The sequence below is a fragment of the Carcharhinus amblyrhynchos genome, chromosome 27, assembly GCF_965287045.1.
Source record: "Carcharhinus amblyrhynchos chromosome 27, sCarAmb.v2.hapA, whole genome shotgun sequence".
NCBI classification, from domain to species: domain Eukaryota; kingdom Metazoa; phylum Chordata; class Chondrichthyes; order Carcharhiniformes; family Carcharhinidae; genus Carcharhinus; species Carcharhinus amblyrhynchos.
In genome coordinates this window covers 3,516,620-3,535,571 of record NC_137350.1, presented here as the reverse complement: position 1 = coordinate 3,535,571, position 18,952 = coordinate 3,516,620, and the positions used below count along the sequence as shown (strand labels likewise).

General features: G+C 47.8%; 1 protein-coding gene across 1 annotated transcript in view; it reads left to right on the top strand.

The window, feature by feature from the left end:
- The window catches only part of mrc2 (mannose receptor, C-type 2), a 294,508-nt gene that overhangs the window by 109,421 nt on the left and 166,135 nt on the right, over positions 1–18,952 (top strand). The window contains exons 7-8 of the mRNA XM_080213436.1: positions 6,078–6,266; positions 18,692–18,846. Of these exons, the coding sequence (XP_080069562.1) occupies positions 6,078–6,266; positions 18,692–18,846 (344 nt within the window). The remainder of the gene's footprint in view (positions 1–6,077; positions 6,267–18,691; positions 18,847–18,952) is intronic.

Genomic DNA, 18,952 nt, shown 5'->3' with positions numbered 1-18,952 from the left:
TCTTATTTATACTGGGTCAGCTGACCACCACATTATTTTGTCACTGGATACATTGTCTACCAGGTGAGCTGGTCAGCTGATCCTCACTTGTGAGAAAATGGCTGAGGCGTTGAACAGGTATTTTGTGTCGGTCTTCACAATGGAAGACACAAATAACATGCCAAAAATTGATGACAGGAAGGCTATAGCAGGTGGGAACCTAGAAACTATCATTATCACAAAAGAGATAATGTTGGGCAAGTTAATGGGGCTAAAGGAAGACAAGTCTCCTGGTCCTGTTGGAATGCATCCCAGGGTACAAAATGAGATGGCGGGAGAAATAGCAAATGCACTAGCAGTAATTTACCAAAATTCGCTGGACTCTGGGGTGGTTCCCGCAGATTGGGAAACAGCAAATGTGACGCCACGGTTTAAAAAAGGACGTAGACAAAAGGCGGGTAACTATGGACCGGTTAGCCTAACTTCTGTAGTAGGGAAATGCTTGAATCTATTATTAAGAAGAAATAGCGAGACATGTGGATATAAATTGTCCCATTGGTAAGATACAGGGTTCATGAAGGGCAGGTCATGTTTGACTAATTTGGTGGAATTCTTTAAGAACATTACATGCACAGTGGACAATGGGGAACCTGTGGATGTGGTGTATCTGGATTTCCAGAAGGTATTTGACAAGGTGCCGCACCAAAGGCTGCTACACAAGATAAAGATGTACGGTGTTACAGGTAATGTATTAGCATGGATAGAGGATTGGTTAACTAACAGAAAACAAAGAATGGGGGTAAATGGATGTTTTTCTGGTTGGCGATCAGTGACTAGTAATGTGCCTCAGGGATCAGTGTTGGGACCACAATTGTTATAATTTACATAGGTGATTTGGAGTTGGGGACCAAGTGTAGTGTGTCAAAATTTGCAGATGACACTAAGATGGGTGGAAGAGCAAAGTGTGCAGAGGGCACTGAAAATCTGCAAAGGGATATAGATAATCTCAGTGAGTGGGCGAGGGTCTGGCAGATGGAGTACAATGTTGGTAAATGTGAGATTATCCATTTTGGTATGAATAACAGCAAAATGGACTATTATTTAAATGGTAAAAAATTGCATCTTGCTGCTGTGCAGAGGGATCTGGGTGTCCTTGTGCAGGAATCTCAAGGAGTTGGTTTGCAGGTGCAGCAGGTAATTAAAAAGGCAAATGGAATTTTGTCCTTTATTATTAGAGGGATAAAGTTTAAAAACAGCGAGATTATGTTGCAGCTGTATAAGGTGCTGGTGAGACCACACCTGGAGTACTGTGTACAGTTTTGGTCTCCTTACTTGAGAAAGGATATACTGGCACTGGAGGGGGTGCAGAGGAGATTTACTAGGTTGATTCTGGAGTTGAGAGGGTTGGCTTATGAGGAGAGACTGAGTAGACTGGAGTTATACTGATTGGAATTCAGAAGAATGAGGGGAGATCTTATAGAAACATATAAGATTATGAAGGGAATAGATAAGATAGAAGCAGGGATGTTGTTTCCACTGGCGGGTGAAACTAGAACTAGGGGGCATGGCCTCAAAATAAGGGGGAGCAGATTTAATGTAAGAACATGGGGGGGGGGTCAGTTTAGAATGAAGTTGAGGATGAACTTCTTCACTCAAAGGGTGGTGAATCTCTGGAATTCTCTGCCCGTTGAAGTGGTGGAGGCTACCTCACTAAATATATTTAAGTCACGGGTTGATAGGTTTCTGATAGACAGGGGAATTAAGGGTTATGGGGAGAAAGTGGGAAAGTGGAACTGATCCACTTCAGATCAGCCATGATCTTATTGAATGGCGGGGCAGGCTCGAAGGGCTAGATGGCCGACTCCTGCTCCTATTTCTTATGTACTTATGTTCTAACTGCTGTGTTTTCTACACTACAACAGCAACTATACTTCAAAATGTACTTCATTGGCGGTAAGGACTTTGAGGCGTGCAGGAACCACAAAAAGTGCTATGATAATCTTTTCTACAACCCCGAGATGTCCCAACATCCTTTACAGACAAAATACTTTTTGACGTGTAATCACTGTCGATACGAAACTCGGCAACAAATTGTGCACAGTGAGCTCCCACACAGAGAATCTGTTTTAGTTGAGGGATGGATTTTGGCCAAAGCACTCAGGGAACTCATCATCCCAAAATACCACCATGGGGTCTCTTACATCTAGTAAGAAGTCTCACAACACCAGCTTAAAGTCCAACCTGGTTTACCCCAGTCCAACGCCGGCATCTCCCCATCACGTCTCTTACATCTACCAGAGAGGTGGGGGGGGGACACAGGATTTAATGTTCCATCCAATGAACCTCTCCTTCTCTCCCAAGAGTTATGCTTAAATTCCTCAAGTAAAACAATAACCCACAAACTAGAGCTAACACCTGGAATAGAAGGATTGTCCATGAGGAAAGGTTGGACAGGCTGGGCTGGAGTTTAGAAGAGTAAGAGGTGATTTGATTGAAACATAAGATCCTAGCGGGTATTGACAGAGTGGATGTAGAAAGGATGGTTCCTCTTGTAGGAGAATTGACAACTAGGGATTCCTGTTTAAAAATGAGAGGCACTCCTTTTAAGATGGAGATGAGGAGAATTTGTTTGCTCTTAGACGGTTGAGATTCTTTGGAAGTTCCTTCGTCAAAAGGCCATGGAAACAGAGCTTGGTAAGTGATAGGTGGGAAATGGAGCCATGATCTAACTGCATGGGGGTGTAGGCCTGATGAACTGAATGGTCTCGTCCTGTTCCTACATAAAGAACAGCCATCAAGGCAAACAAATAGCAAATGGAAGGTGGTCTATGGAGTTGAGGTTACAATCAGATTGGCCGCGATCTTATGAATGGTGGAGCAGGCTTAAGGGGCTGAATGGCCTCCTCTTAATTCATGTGTTTATCTATATGTTCTGACTCAGGCAACTGTGCCCCTGTTGACCTAAGGAACTTGGAGTCAGAAATTTCTGATACGTTGAAGCCAAAAGATATCTCAGCAAAAGAGATTAAAAACTCTCAAAAAAGCACTTCTCTTCCCCAAGGGGAAGAACTAAATGATAGTAAGGTGGCACTGAGTGCAGCACCTCTGGGAAATCCACTTTAGAGAAGCAGTGACAGAGATACAGCACCATGGATCACCTCCCAACTGCTACTGAAGGCCATTCATTATGAACAGGAGGAGGCTGTTCTGCCCATCAAGCCATTCACTAAGGACATGGCTGTTTGTAGCTCAACTCCATGTCCACAATTTTAGCTCCACGTCACTGGATATCCTCACTTCAAAAATATTTATTGTCCTCAATGTCAATAGACTTGTACTGAGCAAGCTCTGATATTTAGATTGTGTTCCTGGATTTCCATTTCCCTCCCGTAAGCAGGGGGAAATAATCCCTCTATCCCCAATGCTAACAAATTCTTTAAACATTTTAAACCCCCCTATTAAATTCATGTGGATATTAACCCAGTTCATACAATCTGTCCCCATAACCATCCAAGTTATTGTATTATTCTGACAAAACCACACTGCAAACCCTCCAACGCCAATCCATCCCACCCGAAATTCAGTGTCAACAACTGAGTACCGGCGTCTAGAGAAGGTATTTTTCTTTATTCTTTCATGGGATGTGGGCCTCGCTGGAAAGGCCACATTTATTGTTCATCCCTATTTGCCCTTGAACTGAGTGAGTCACACAGATGATTGTTGTCATGGTCACCGCTGCTGAGATTATCTTTATAAATTGCAGATTTATTAGTTGAAGTCTCGTTCCGCCAGCTGCCATTGCTGGGATTTGAATCCATGTTCCCAGAGCATTAGCCTGGGCTGCTGGATTGCTAGCCCAGTGGCATTACCATTACACCACCATTACCATTACACCACCATTCCCATTACACCACCATTCCCATTACACCACCATTCCCATCTCCAGCTGACCAGGGCCCTATTTGGCTGCAGAATAAGTTCCAATCGTTTGGATTCCAGCTCCTCCACCCAACATTCCATTAGTGTATTTGATGGCATTTCACACTTAAAGATTCGGGTACCTGGGCTCCCAAGTTAACACAACACTGGGGAATAATATTCCAGAGTCTTGCTGATGAGGCTCTTACCCTCTTTGTCCACATTGGGACCATAATGGAGCAGATTCAATAGGGAAGGATCTGGATCCAGACTGACCTGGTATTGGATCTGGCAATATCTGGGTAGGGGTGGTATTCCAGGAAGATTGAGTTGTCATCCTCATTATTCCCCATCTATCCCTGATAGAATTCACTCACCCTCATTCACCCCCAGGCTCACGCGTAGAATCATAGAACCCTACAGTGCACAAAGAGGCCCTTCGGCCCATCGAGTCTGCACCGAACACAATCCCACCCAGGCCCTACCCCCATATCCCTACAATTAATCCCCTACACTAATCCCTCTAACCTACGCATCCCTGGACACTAAGAGGCAATTTCTTAGCATGGCCAATCAACCTAACCCGCACATCTTTGGACTGTGGGAGGAAACCGGAGCACCCGGAGGAAACCCACACAGACACAAGGAGAATGTGCAAACTCCACGCAGACAGCGACCCGAGCCAGGAATTGAACCCAGGACCCTGGAGCTGTGAAGCAGCAGTGCTAACCACTGTGCTACCGTGCCGCCCACACATCTGGGTGTTTGCAGTGCTCTGTAGATTGTAAGGTTGATTGGTGGGTTGATTGGTGGTCTCTGCAGCTTACAGTTTGGCACTGATGCTGTCACCTCAGTTGGCTCAGGAACCCTGAGGGTTACCATACCACATGAAGGTGGTACTTTGGTAAGATGCCAGACAGAGAGGCACCTGGAAACTCCAGCAAGAGGCAATTCATCCAGCAATGGATGAGGGAAATGGAATGTAATCAGAGCAGCTTCATCAAAAGGGGATCGTACCTCGCGGCAAGGTCAAAGGTCATTCTCTCCTGCAACCATTGATTATCACTGTTGGATTCTGATGTCACATCCTGAACATTTTAATTTTCTTCAGTGAAGGGTCCCCTGGCACTACTTGAAGAGCAGAGAAGTTCTGAGTCAATATTTATCCCTCAAACAAAGTCACTGAAACAGATTATCTCCGTGTTGTTTGTACATAAGAACATAAGAAATAGGAGCAGGAGTTGGCCATCTAGCCCTTCGAGCCTGCCCCGCCATTCAATAAGATCATGGCTGATCTGAAGTGGATCAGTTCCACTTTCCCGCTTTCTCCCCATAACCCTTAATGCCCCTGTCTATCAGAAACCTATCTACCCGTGACTTAAATATATTCAGCGAGGCAGCCTCCACCACTTCAACGGGCAGAGAATTCCAGAGATTCACCACCCTTTGAGTGAAGAAGTTCCTCCTCAACTCTGATCTAAACTGCGCCCCCCCCTTATCTTGAGGCTGTGCCCTCTAGTCCTGCTGTCCTTTCTAAGCGGGAAGAATCTCTCTACCTCTACCCTATCCATCCCTTTCATTATCTTATACGTCTCTATAAGATCCCCCTCAGCCTTCTAAACTCCAACGAGTACAGACCCTGTCTATTCAATCTCTCCTCATAAGCTGACCCCCTCATCTCCAGTATCAGCCTGGTGAACCTTCTCTGCACTCCCTCCAAGGCCAATATATCCTTTTGCAAATAAGGGGACCAAAACTGCACACAGTACTCCAGCTGCGGCCTCACCAGTACCCTGTACAGTTGCAGCGAGACCTCCCTGCTTTTATATTCTATCCCCCTTGCTATAAAGGCCAGCGTCCCATTCGCCTTCTTGATCACCTGCTGCACCTGCAGGCTGGGTTTTTGTGAGAGCTTTCTGTGCGTAAATTGGTTGGGCTGTAACTTTCTAACACATCAAAAAAACTACATCATTGGCGTTAACTTTTAGATCATCCTGGAGGTGACACAAAGTCTGAGATAAATAAAAAAACTCCCTTTCTTAAAATTACACACCACGTGAATGCATCTTTCCAAATCACATTCAGTACCAAGTCTGTTTTATGTTCAGCTGTAAGAAACATCGAGGAGACATTTTGGCTGAAGAGATAACCGATTCCCCTCCTTTTTTCTTCCCCATTAGATATCTGGGTGAACCGGAAGACCAAGTGTGACGTGGGCTGGCTGCCGTTTCAGTGTAACTGCTACCGACTAAACACGGAGAGAAGGAGCTGGCAGGAGTCACAGAAGAGCTGCGTGAGGTCTGAGGGAAACCTGGTCAGCATCCAGCACCTGGCAGAGCTGGAATTTGTCCTGACCCGAGTCAAACAGGGTAAGAGCCTCCGGCCGTAGGCCGCGAGTGCCACTGGGGGCAGTGCAAACAAGCTGGGCCACTTCCCTCAGGAAAGGCAAAGATGGATGGGTGCCCTAATGGAGGGCTTTAAAATTATGTAGGAATCCGATTGGATAAATGTAGAAAAGATATTTCCATTTGTGGTAAATCCAGAAATATAAGATAGTCACTAATATATTTGGGGTCCGGGTCTATAGGACTCTTAAATCGGCCTCGCAGGTGGAGGATGTGGTCAAGAAGGCGTATGGTGTACTGGCCTTCATTAATCAAGGGATTGAGTTTAGGAGTCGGGAGGTAATGCTGCAACTTTATAAGACCCTTGTCAGGCCTCATTTAGAGTATTGTGCGCAGTTCTGGTCGCCTCACTACAGGAAGGATGTGGAAGCTATTGAAAGGGTGCAGAGGAGATTTACAAGGATGTTGCCTGGATTGGGAGGCATGCCTTATGAGGATAGGTTGAGGGAGCTAGGTCTCTTCCCCTGGAGAGACGAAGGTTGAGAGGCGACCTGATAGAGGTTTATAAAATGTTGAGAGGAATAGATAGAGTGGATTCTCGGAGGCTATTTCCCAGGGCTGAAATGGTCACTGTGAGAGGACACAGGTTTAAGGTGCTGGGGAGCAGGTACAGAGGAGATGTCAGGGATAGGTTTTTCACTCAGAGGGTGGTGAGTGAGTGGAATCGGCTGCCATCGGTGGTGGTAGAGGCGAACTCATTGGGGTCTTTTAAAAGACTTCTGGATGAGTATATGGGATCTAATGGGATTGGGGGTTATAGATAGGCCTGGTAGGTAGGGATATGATCGGCGTAACTTGTGGGCCGAAGGGCCTGTTTGTGCTGTAGTGTTCTATGTTCTATATCCAAATTCAGGAGAAGCCCCTTTGCTTGTTAGTAATTAAGGTAAATAGCATTAAAGTTCGGTAAAGGAGAAAGGATATAAACCTTGTCCCCTCTGTAAGGGATTTGATTGGATTCTGTCACTGTGGGGTAATGCACTCTCTGAGATCAGGCAGCTCTGCACATGAATAACAAGCGATCAGGGCGATAGGAGTCCAGTACTTGAAAAAAAGACTTGCTTCACTCTGACTTGTAATATTGAGGCCCAGGTTAAAAACTGGGGATAACCACAAAATACAGCGAATACTGGAGTCTGAAGCAAAAAGAGAAAATGCTGAAAAATCTCAGCAGGTCTGACAGCGCCTGGGGAGAGAGAATAGAGCCAATGTTTCGAGTCTCGATGACCCTTGTCAGAGCCCCAGGCCTTCGTCAGACCTGCTGAGATTTTCCAGCATTTTTCTGTTTGGGGGTCCAGGTTCAAATCTCACCTTGGGAATTAAATAAAAAGAAACCTGAACTGAAAGCTGCCTCAGTAATGACCATGAAACTATCACCATTTGTCATAAAAGTTCGTCTGGGTCACTAATGTCCTTTGGGGAAGGAAATCTGCCGTCCCTGCTTGATTTGGCCTACATATGACTGTAGATTTGTAGCAATGTGGTTAACACATTCTGGGTGGCTCGGTAGCACAGTGGTTAGCACTGCTGCTTCACAGCTCCAGGGTCCTGGGTTCGATTCCCGGCTCGGGTCACTGTCTGTGTGGAGTTTGCACATTCTCCTCGTGTCTGTGTGGGTTTCCTCCGGGTGCTCCAATTTCCTTCCACAGTCCAAAGATGTGCAGGTTAGGTTGATTGGCCATGCTAAGAAATTGCCCCTTAGTGTCCAGGGGTGTGTAGGTTAGAGGGATTAGTGGGGTATAATATGTAGGGATATGGGGGTAGGGCCTGGGTGGGATTGTGTTCGGTGCAGACTCGATGGGCCGAAGGGCCTCTTTCTGTACTGTAGGGTTCTATGAGTCAACTCTCAACCGTTCTGGTGAGCCACTCAAGGGCAATTAGGGATTGGTACAAATGCTGGTCTTAACCAACGACGCCTACACCTGTGAAAGAATTAAAAAAGAACTTGATTTGCCAACAAGATCAATCCAAGATTCTCAGAATCGATCTTCCATCAATGATTTGATGATTTGACATTTCCGTGTGAGTGGAGAGGAACCTTGCGGAGTTTAGAAGTGGATGGGTTAGAGTCATAGAACCCTACAGTGCAGAAAGAGGCCCTTCGGCCCATCGAGTCTGCACCGAACACAATCCTACCCCCATATCCCTACATATTACACCCACTAATCCCTCTAACCTCCATACCCCAGGACACTAAGGGACAATTTCTCAGCATGGCCAATCAACCTAACCCGCACATCTTTGGACTGGGCATCTTTGGGTTGAGAATGAAAACGCAGTTGGAGCTGACATTTGAAAGTGGACCCACTGCCATCTGTCCAGTGGGGGTGGTCAGCTGGTGTCTGTCGGGGAAGATCTGCCTGTAACTGAGCTGATGCCCAGTCTCAGCGTGGCACTGTGGTCATGCGTGGCCCTGGCTTGACGTTGGTCCCACTGGATTAATTGGTGAGCTGGCTGACCCAATCGCTTCTGGGGTCGTTGAATTCTCTGAATGAGTCCGAGTGTTTAACTGCTCATGTGAGAGCCGAGTGCTGCCTCCTGCCAAACAAACTGTGCCAAGCTACAGCCAAACACGCTGTTGGCACAGCACCAAGTGACAGTGGGGTTCCAGTGTGGAGGAGCTTTTGACAAGATCCAGACATGGTCTGGTGGCCAACTCCATGGTGCTGCGCAGTGCACTGTTAGGAGCACTGCTGATATCCCTCTGATACACAAAGCCGTCCCTGAGTTACTGTGCCAACGGGAAGGGGTTGTCTCCTCACTCCCTCCTCCTAGATTCCCACCTCCCACAATCTCCTCACCCCCTCCCTATCCCTCCCGCTGCCAATGGCATCACTGATCCAGGCGAATCCTCACAAAGGATAAATCAGAGAGACTCCCAACAATAATCATAACGAGATTCCCAACTAGATTGATGATCAAGACTGTAGCATTCCTAATGGGAATAGATGGGATTATGGAAAACTTTGGGAAGAGAGATGTAAAATGGAAATAAGTACTTGACAGTTTTATCCTGATTTGTGCATATCTGTTAACTCACTGTATAAGAGTTAGATTGGTGTATTATATTCAGTCATGACCTACATAAGAACATAAGAAATAGGAGCAGGAGTAGGTCATCTAGCCCTTCGAGCCTGCCCCGCCATTCAATAAGATCATGGCTGATCTGAAGTGGATCAGTTCCACTTTCCCACTTTCTCCCCATAACCCTTAATTCCCTTGCCTACCAAAAACCTATCTACCCGTGACTTAAATATATTCAGCGAGGTAGCCTCCACCACTTCAACGGGCAGAGAATTCCAGAGATTCACCACCCTTTGAGTGAAGAAGTTCCTCCTCAACTCTGATCTTGTGTCACAACCCTTCCATTTAGACAATTTGACATAGGAGCAGAATTAGGCCACTCAGCCCATCGAGTCTGCTCCGCCATTCAATCTTGGCTGATACTTTTCTAATCCCCATTCACACGCTTTTCCCCATAACCCCTGATCCCCGTATTAATCAGGAACCTATCTATCTCTGTCTTAAACACACTCAATGACCTGGCCATCCACAGCCTTCTGTGGCAAAGAGTTCCACGGATTCATCACTCTCTGGCTGAAGAAATTCCTCCTCATCTCTATTTTAAAGGATCGTCCCTTTAGCCTGAGGTTGTGCCCTCTGGTTCTAGTTTTTCCTACAGGTGGAAACATCCTCTCCACGTCCACTCTATCCAGGGCCTCGCAGTATCCTGAGTTTCAATAAGATTCCCCCCCTCATCCTTCTAAACTCCAATGAGTACAGACCCAAGATCAATGCCCCTAAATCCAATCACCTTATTGCCCCAACACACGATGGTGGCACAGTGATTAGCGCTGCCGTCACACAGCGCCAGGGACCCAGGTTCAATTCTGGCCTCAGGTCACTGTCTGCGTGGAGTTTGCATGTTCTCCCCGTGTCTGCGTGGGTTTCCTCCCGGTGCTCCAGTTGCCTCCCGCAGTCCAGAGATGTACGGGTTAGGTTGATTGACCATGTTAAGTTGACTCTTAGTGTCAGGGTATTAGCAGGGTAAATATGTGGGGTTACAGGAATAGGGCCTGGGTGGGATTGAGGTCAGTGCAGACTCGATGGGCCGAATGGCTTCCCTCTACACTGTAGGGATTCAGTGACTCTCCCCACACACCATCTCTCCCTGATTCACTGAAACAAGGCACAGGAACAGAATGAGGTTATTCAGCGTAACGCGCCTGTTCCTCAGTTAGGTTAGATTATGGCTGATCCGTACCCTAACTCTGTACATCTGCTTCGCTGCTGTAACCCTTCATGTTCTTGATTAAGAGAATCTATCAATCGTGACCTTTAACAACTTTTGGCAGAGTGGGGTGGGGGTGAGGAGAGAGCTCCAGGTTTTGACAACAAAATGTTTTCCAACCAAAAGCAAGCTGGCTTTAAGTTAAAGGTCATGCGCCTTTGATAGAGACTATTTATCAAAGCTTTGAGCCCCAGCACCGCCCGCACCTCCTGCTGGTTGTGGGGTGGGAGGGAGCTTCCTTTTGATGCTAATGTACTGATCCTCTTACTGACCAGTGGCTGTAACAGGAGCAGCTGTTTGTTCCCTTTGAAGTGGCCTCACAGCTGCAAATCTTTCCGCTTTTCTCCGCAGTCAACTTTGACCCCTGCCAGACATTGCTTTGAATTGGATCCTCTCATGGGAAGGATCCGATATTTCAGCGTGTAACCCTGCAGCACATGCTTCAGGCAATGAGAAAAACTTTTAGTATCCGTGTACTACGTCTCGTTCAAAAACCCCTACCCACTGGACCCTGCGGCACCAGAGTGTTTGGCTGCAGTTTGACACGGCAGTTTCCACTCTGGTTCTGTTGATGGAATTCTTGAGTCAATAGGTTGTGGGTTTGAGTCCCACTCTGTGGACTGACACTTCACTCCCGTACTGAGGGAGTGCTGCTTTACCACGTGTGTCTTTGGATGAGACATTAAACTGAGGCCTCATTTGCCCTTGTGGGGATTTGTTAAAGATCCCCCCAGCATTAATTAACTCATAATTGACTCAACCGATATTAGTGACACGGAGGCTTGCTGTTACTTGCGGAAGGATATATCGGCCTTGGAGGAAGTACAGAGAAGGTTCACCAGGCTGGCACTGGAGATTGAGGGGGTTAGCTTATGAGGAGAGATTGAATAGACTGGGTCTGTACTCATTGGAGTTTAGAAGGCTAAAGGGGGATCTTATAGAGACATATAAGATAATGAAGGGGATGGATAGGGTAGAGGTAGAGAGATTCTTCCCACTTAGAAAGGACAGCAGGACTAGAGGGCACAGCCTCAAGATAAGGGGGGGAGCAGTTTAGATCAGAGTTGAGGAGGAACTCCTTCACTCAAAGGGTGGTGAATCTCTGGAATTCTCTGCCCGTTGAAGTGGTGGAGGCTGCCTCGCTAAATATTTTTAAGTCACGGGTAGATAGGTTTCTGACAGACAAAGGAACTAAGGGTTGTGGGGGGAAAGTGGGAAAGTGGAACTGATCCACTTCAGATCAGCCATGATCTTATTGAATGGCGGGGCAGGCTCGAAGGGCTGGATGGCCGACTCCTGCTCCTATTTCTTATGTTTGCAGAATCTGGTTATGATCCTCTTGGCTGCTCCATTTCCCACCACACTCCCAATATTGGGTGTCTTAGGCAGCCCCTCAGAGTGAAAGATTTACTTCCACACTGAAACTGAGTTCTCAGGTGAACAAGGTGTCCAATGTATGACCTACAGCCTCTGTCACAGGCGGGTGATTGGAGGAACGGGTGGATGGGGTATCTGGATTGCCACAGCTTGCTGTGGGTGATGAAACTCGAGGTGTTCTCCTCCTTCCTGGATGCTTTTCACCCCATTCAGGCAGCCTTGGGCCAGGGATTCCCAGCGGTCAGTGGGGATGTTCCACTTTTTCAAGCAGGAAATCATGAGGCCATGAAAGGTGCCAAATAAATGCACATTCTTTCTTGATACGGTTCCCAATGTGGACAAGATGCTGAGAAGAAGACTTGAATGGAGGGAACAGCTCGGTGAAGATCATCCTTGTTGCTGTAGCATTCTTCCACAATTGAGAATGGTTTTAGAGAGAGTGGTTAGAGAAGACCAGGGACAGTTGGACTGTACGTCTTCACCAGCTCTCTCAATCTCTGCGTGGCGCTGCTCTGACACGTCATGTTGGATGATCCATAATCTCCAGCTAAACATTAAGAGCAGCACAGACATCTCCTTGTATTCTCACCACTCTCGGCATAATTCCACACTCATCCCAGCCTGGAACAGACTGTTTTCTTACTCACTAGTCCATTTAACCCCAAGCTAACCCTGGGTTTATCTCCGAGCTGAGCTTCAGACCCCATATCACAACATGTTTAGGGTGGGAGCTGGAGAAGTAGAGCATTGTGAGATTGTCTGTGGGCTTGCGGTACAGTGAGGTGCTGAGGTGACCATCCTTGATGGAGATGCGTGTGTCCAAGAACGCAACTGATTCTGGGGAATAGTCCATGGTGAGTCTGACGGTGGGATGGAAATTGACGATGTCATCATATAGTTGTTTCAGTGATTGTTCACCATGAGGCCAAAGGAAGGAAATGTCATCGATGTATCTAGTGTGTGGCATCGGTTGAAGATCCTGTGCGGTGAAGAATTCTTGTTTGGGCCTGTGCATGAAGATGTTGGCATATTGAGGTGCGAATTTGGTCCTCATGGCTGTTCCGTGTGTCTGGATGAAGAACTGGTTGTTGAAGGTGAAGACATCGTGGTCCAGGATAAAGCGGATGAGTTGTAAAATTGCATCTGGAGATTGGCAGTTGTCGGCATTGAGTACTGAGGCAGTTGCAGCAATGCCATGGTCGTAGGGGATGTTGGTGTAGAGCGACGAGACATCCATTGTGACGAGGAGTGTCCCTGGTTCAACTGCTCCGTGTGTGCTGAGTTTCTATAGGAAGTCCGTAGTGTCGCGACAAAAGCTGGGGGTTCTTTGTACAATGGGTTTCAGGATGCCCTCGATGTAGCCGGAGAGGTTCTCACACAGAGACCCATTGCCCAATAATCGACCATTGACCTTCTCAGTCCAGCAGCTGCAAGAGAAATGTTATGAACAAAGGAGATTGTTATAGATTCCATTCATCCATCCCACCCAGACATCTGGCCATGTGAGCAGGAGAAGTCGATTTAAGCTGCTGGAGAAAACTACTTACACACCAGTGACCTCTCTCCATGACAACGGGATGGGTAAGGTCGGCTATGACTGGACAACATTGGTACTCTTTGAGATCCGCATTGGGGTCAAACGTTGTTGTACAAAGAACAACACAGCACGGGAAACAGGCCCTTCGGCCTAACAAGCCCACGCCGCCATTTTAACATTGTGCTTTTCCTCTTCCACCCTTGACCCATGTCTATGCTTACGGCACCCACATTGTTGTGTTCTGGCACTGACAGTCTTTGGCATATTCTTCTCTTTTCTGCTATCATTTGCCTTCAGGTCCTCTGCAGGTCTTGTCTACTTCCAGACCCAAGCTGGTGGAAAGCTGTTCAGCCTTGCTTGCCTGAGGCCTAAAACAAAGGGTGTGTTAAGTCCTTATCAGAGAGAGTTGCTCTCCACCAATGACTCCACACTAACATTGCAGACTGAGGAACAGGTGCAGCAATAAATGGACTGACTCTCACATACCTGTAAAGATTGGCCATCAGCATCAGGAAGACAAATGTCGTGGTCCAGGATGTTGCTTTACCACCATCCATCAGCATTGACAATGTTTATCAACAGCTTCACATATCTGGACTCCACAATCACCAACAATCTGTCACTGAATCTGAAAACAGAACCTGCAACACAAAAGCTGCAGTTATGTTCAAGCTGAATAAGAGAGTGTGGAGCAACAGCAACCTGGCTGAGAACGTCCGACTGTGAGTTAACCAAGTCCCCGTTCTCAGCACACATCTCTGCTGGTGAGATCCGGACAACGTAAGCCAGGCAGGAGAAAAGAGTTTCCACCTTTGCTCTCTCAGACGGATCATCAGCATCTCTTGGCAGGACAAGGCCACTAAGTCAGAGCTCCTGCTTTGTGCTGATTCCATTCTCATTGTTAAGCTAATGATGTCTGTACGATCTCAGTCACATTGATTGGATGGACCCAAAGATCCTTCTTAGTGTGAATAGGCCACTGCATCGTGACCTCCTGTCCATCCATATCCCTGCTCTGTGGGTGAGATATGGGGATGACAGACAGTGAGGATGATGGACAGTGGGGATGATGGACAGTGGGGATGATGGACAGTGAGATGATGGACAGTGAGATGATGGACAGTGAGATGATGGACAGTGAGATGATGGACAGTGAGATGATGGACAGTGGGGATGACGGACAGTGGGGATGACGGACAGTGGGGATGACGGACAGTGGGGATGACGGACAGTGAGATGATGGACAGTGAGATGATGGACAGTGAGATGATGGACAGTGAGATGATGGACAGTGAGATGATGGACAGTGGGGATGATGGACAGTGAGATGATGGACAGTGAGATGATGGACAGTGAGATGATGGACAGTGAGATGATGGACAGTGGGGATGACGGACAGTGGGGATGACGGACAGTGGGGATGACGGACAGTGGGGATGACGGACAGTGAGATGACGGACAGTGGGGATGACGGACAGTGGGGATGACGGACAGTGGGGATGACGGACAGTGGGGATGACGGACAGTGAGGATGACGGACAGTGAGATGACGGACAGTGGGGATGACGGACAGTGAGATGACGGACAGTGGGGATGACGGACAGTGGGGACGACGGACAGTGGGGACGACGGACAGTGGGGACGATGGACAGTGAGGACGATGGACAGTGAGGACGATGGACAGTGAGATGATGGACAGTGGGGATGATGGACAGTGGGGATGATGGACAGTGAGGATGATGGACAGTGAGATGATGGACAGTGGGGATGATGGACAGTGGGGATGATGGACAGTGAGGACGATGGACAGTGGGGACGATGGACAGTGGGGACGATGGACAGTGGGGACGATGGACAGTGGGGACGATGGACAGTGAGGACGATGGACAGTGGGGATGATGGACAGTGAGGATGATGGACAGTGGGGACGATGGACAGTGAGGATGATGGACAGTGGGGACGATGGACAGTGAGGACGATGGACAGTGGGGATGACGGACAGTGAGAGCTGGGAGACAGTCAGTGATGGCTGTGACCTCTGGGGGCTGACTGTTTGGAAGGAAGTTGGAAGTGGCGAGCTGAAAAAAAACTCAACCTGTCGAGAAGAGAGTTCCAGGGAAAACCGAGGCCAGCGAATCATGTCGCTTCTCCACTCACTGTCGTCATCTGCAGAGAATACAGCAGAATCAGCGATATCTGAGCCAGGATCCTGAGCCACAGCAGACAATGTCTAACACAGAACTGACCACCGCAGAGCAAAGCCTGGTCTCAGGAGATGGAAGGCTGCCAATGATCATAGCCTATATAAGAATAGGTCCCTCCTTATCCCGAGTGTGGAATTCTTGCACCCCTCTGTAATTTGCCAGAAAATGTGCACTTAAATCTCCTTCCCATTATTGAGTGACACATAGCTTATATGTACACAATCCTTGATTCTGATCAAATCGATTCTATATTCGATCCCGTGATGATATTGTTCGTTTCCAGTGCTTCTCAAAGTAAAGCAGCATTCTCCCTTTCTTCTCTTGACCACCATCCCCCCCGCACCCCTCCCCCCCCCCCACCCCCACCGCACCCTCCGTCAGCCAGTTTTTGATTATTTGCCATAATATCATATTCCCCTGCGCCGTGTGAGCCTGCGGATTATCTGTCTTATTTTCCATGTTTTGTGGACATGGGCACCCCACCTTCATGCTCTCCCCACTCCACACTCCCCCAACCCCGCCCCCTACTTGAGAACTTGTGTGTTTGACTGAAATAAGAGGGGAAAAAAAGAGACCTTGGTTTGAATTTGAACAAAAGCTTGACAGTTAACTGTTCCCCAGTGCGTTCTCCGTGGCAATTCCTCGATCAATCAGACTCCACGCCCAATCAATTCGCTCTCCTCTCATGCAGAGTCCCTGTCCAACCAATCAGCATTCTGATCTCATGTTGTTCCCTTTTGTGTCGGTAATCTCGCAAATCTGTCGTGATGAGTGCAAGAGGAGAAACTTTGACAGCATGTCTTTTTTTACAGCATTACTCGCTGATTATTCAATCCTCTATAGTTACTGAACTCTCCAGCTGGCTGTGTAACTGTTTGCTCCACCTTGCAATGGATACGCTCTGAATTTCCTGAGGTGCGGTCATTCTCAGGAGAGATTTGGATTTACAAGGATGTTGCCTGGATTGGGAGGCATGCCTTATGAAGATAGGTTGAGGGAGCTGGGACTCTTCTCCCTGGAGAGACGAAGGTTCAGAGGCAACCTGATAGAGGTTTATAAAATGTTGAGAGGAATAGATAGGGTGGATTCTCAGAGGCTATTTCCCAGGGCTGAAATGGTCGCTACGAGAGGACACAGGTTTAAGGTGCTGGGGAGCAGGTACAGAGGAGATGTCAGGGGTAAGTTTTTCACTCAGACGGTGGTGAGTGAGTGGAATCGGCTGCCGTCAGTGGTGGTAGAGGCGAACTCGCTGGGGTCTTTTAAGAGACTTCTGGATGAGTACATGGGATTTAATGGGATTGAGGGTTATAGATAGGCCTGGTAGGTACGGATATGATTGGTGCAACTTGTGGGCCGAAGGGCCTGTTTGTGCTGTAGTGTTCTATGTTCTCAGCAAATCATGAGGGGTCTGGACAGAGGGGATAGGGTGAAACTGTCCCCATTGGTGGAAGGGTTGAGAACCAAACGACACAGATCTCAAATGTTTGGCAAAAGAACAGCGAGGACACCTGGGAGAGTGGTTAGGGTTTGGAACGCACTGCCTTACGGTGTGGTGGAGGTAGATTCTCACAGTGAGTGTTTAGGGTTTGGAACGCACTGCCTTACGGTGTGGTGGAGGTAGATTCTCACAGTGAGTGGTTAGGGTTTGGAACGCACTGCCTTACGGTGTGGTGGAGGCAGATTCAAACCTGACCTTCTGAAGGAAAATACGTTACAGGGTTATGGGGAAAATGGCAGGGAGAGCGACTAGCTAAACTGCTGTGACAGGGAGCTGGTGAGGGTTTGACAGGCCAAATGACCTCCTTCTGTGTCATAGACATTCTACGATTCTATAGATTAAAGGATACCTGTAGATGGGGGATTCCAGCACTGACTCACCCACCAAGCCTGCTCCTCCCTTTCTGAAACTCTGGAGGAATCACCTCCTGGAACATCCATCCCAGGAAATTCACTGCCTCCCTCTATGGGGCAGTGCAATAGCACAGTGGGTTAGCACTGCTGCTTCACAGCTCCAGGGTCCTGGGTTCGATTCCCGGCTCGGGTCACTGTTTGTGTGGAGTTTGCACATTCTCCTTGTGTCTGCGTGGGTTTCCTCCGGGTGCTCCGGTTTCCTCCCACAGTCCAAAGATGTGCGAGTTAGGTTGATTGGCTGTGCTAAGAAATTGCCCCTTAGTGTCCAGGGATGCGTAGGTTAGAGGGATTAGTGGGTATAATGTGTAGGGATGTGGGGGTAGGGCTGTAAATGGTGCAGTTTCCCCTTACAGAGCTGATACGTTGGATAGCCTGGGTAAAGTTCCACAATTTCTGGTACGTATGGGATCCAGGCTGGGTCTGGTGGGTGTGCCAATAAGGACACGGGTCACCAATGGCCCCCAGTGCAGAGATTCAAAACCCCTACCCGATCTGCCAGTTCCCCAGGGTGTGTAATACCAGGCATTACATATATTGCAGACCCTGTGAGGTTCCCTGATGTTTTCTGTCTGGAGTCATGGGGAAATTGGAAGAAAAAGAATGGGTTTTTATAACCATTGATATCGGTTTTATCATCATCGTTAGATTTTTTAAATTCCAATTGTTTATGGAATTGAAATTTCATCATCTGCTGTGGTGGGATCTGAACCCTGACCCCTCAGATGTTACCCTGGGAATGTGTGTGTGTGTGTGTCATCTGGGCATGTGTGTCCAAGGGTCTATCTCCTTGAATCTTTGTCTGGGCCTCTGTGTGTCAGGGTTTGTCTGTGCCCCAGCGTCTGTATCTGAGGGTCTGTGTCTGGGGATGTGTGTGTCTGGGTGTGTCTGTGTCCCAGCGTCTGTATCTGAGCGTCTGTGTCTGGGGATGTGTGTGTCTGTGTCCCAGGGTCTGTATCTGAGGGTCTGTGTCCCAGGGTCTGTATCTGAGGGTCTGTGTCTGGGTGTGTCAGTGTCCCAGGGTCTGTATCTGGTGTCCACTCCCTGATTCCTGCTGTCTCTCCTCTTGCTGCAGATGTTGAGGAATTATGGATCGGCCTGAATGACATCAAACTCCAGATGAACTTTGAGTGGTCGGATGGATCTCCAGTTCACTTCACTCACTGGCACCCCTTTGAGCCCAACAACTTTGCCAATGGACAGGAGGATTGTGTCACACTCTGGGGAGTGGTAAGAGATTCCCTCATCTTTCAGTAGGGCAGGAAAAAGACCAGCTTCACTGAAACTTCCTCCAGTTGGAATGGCCATTTTGGAAGTTCAGTAACTATTCCCTATT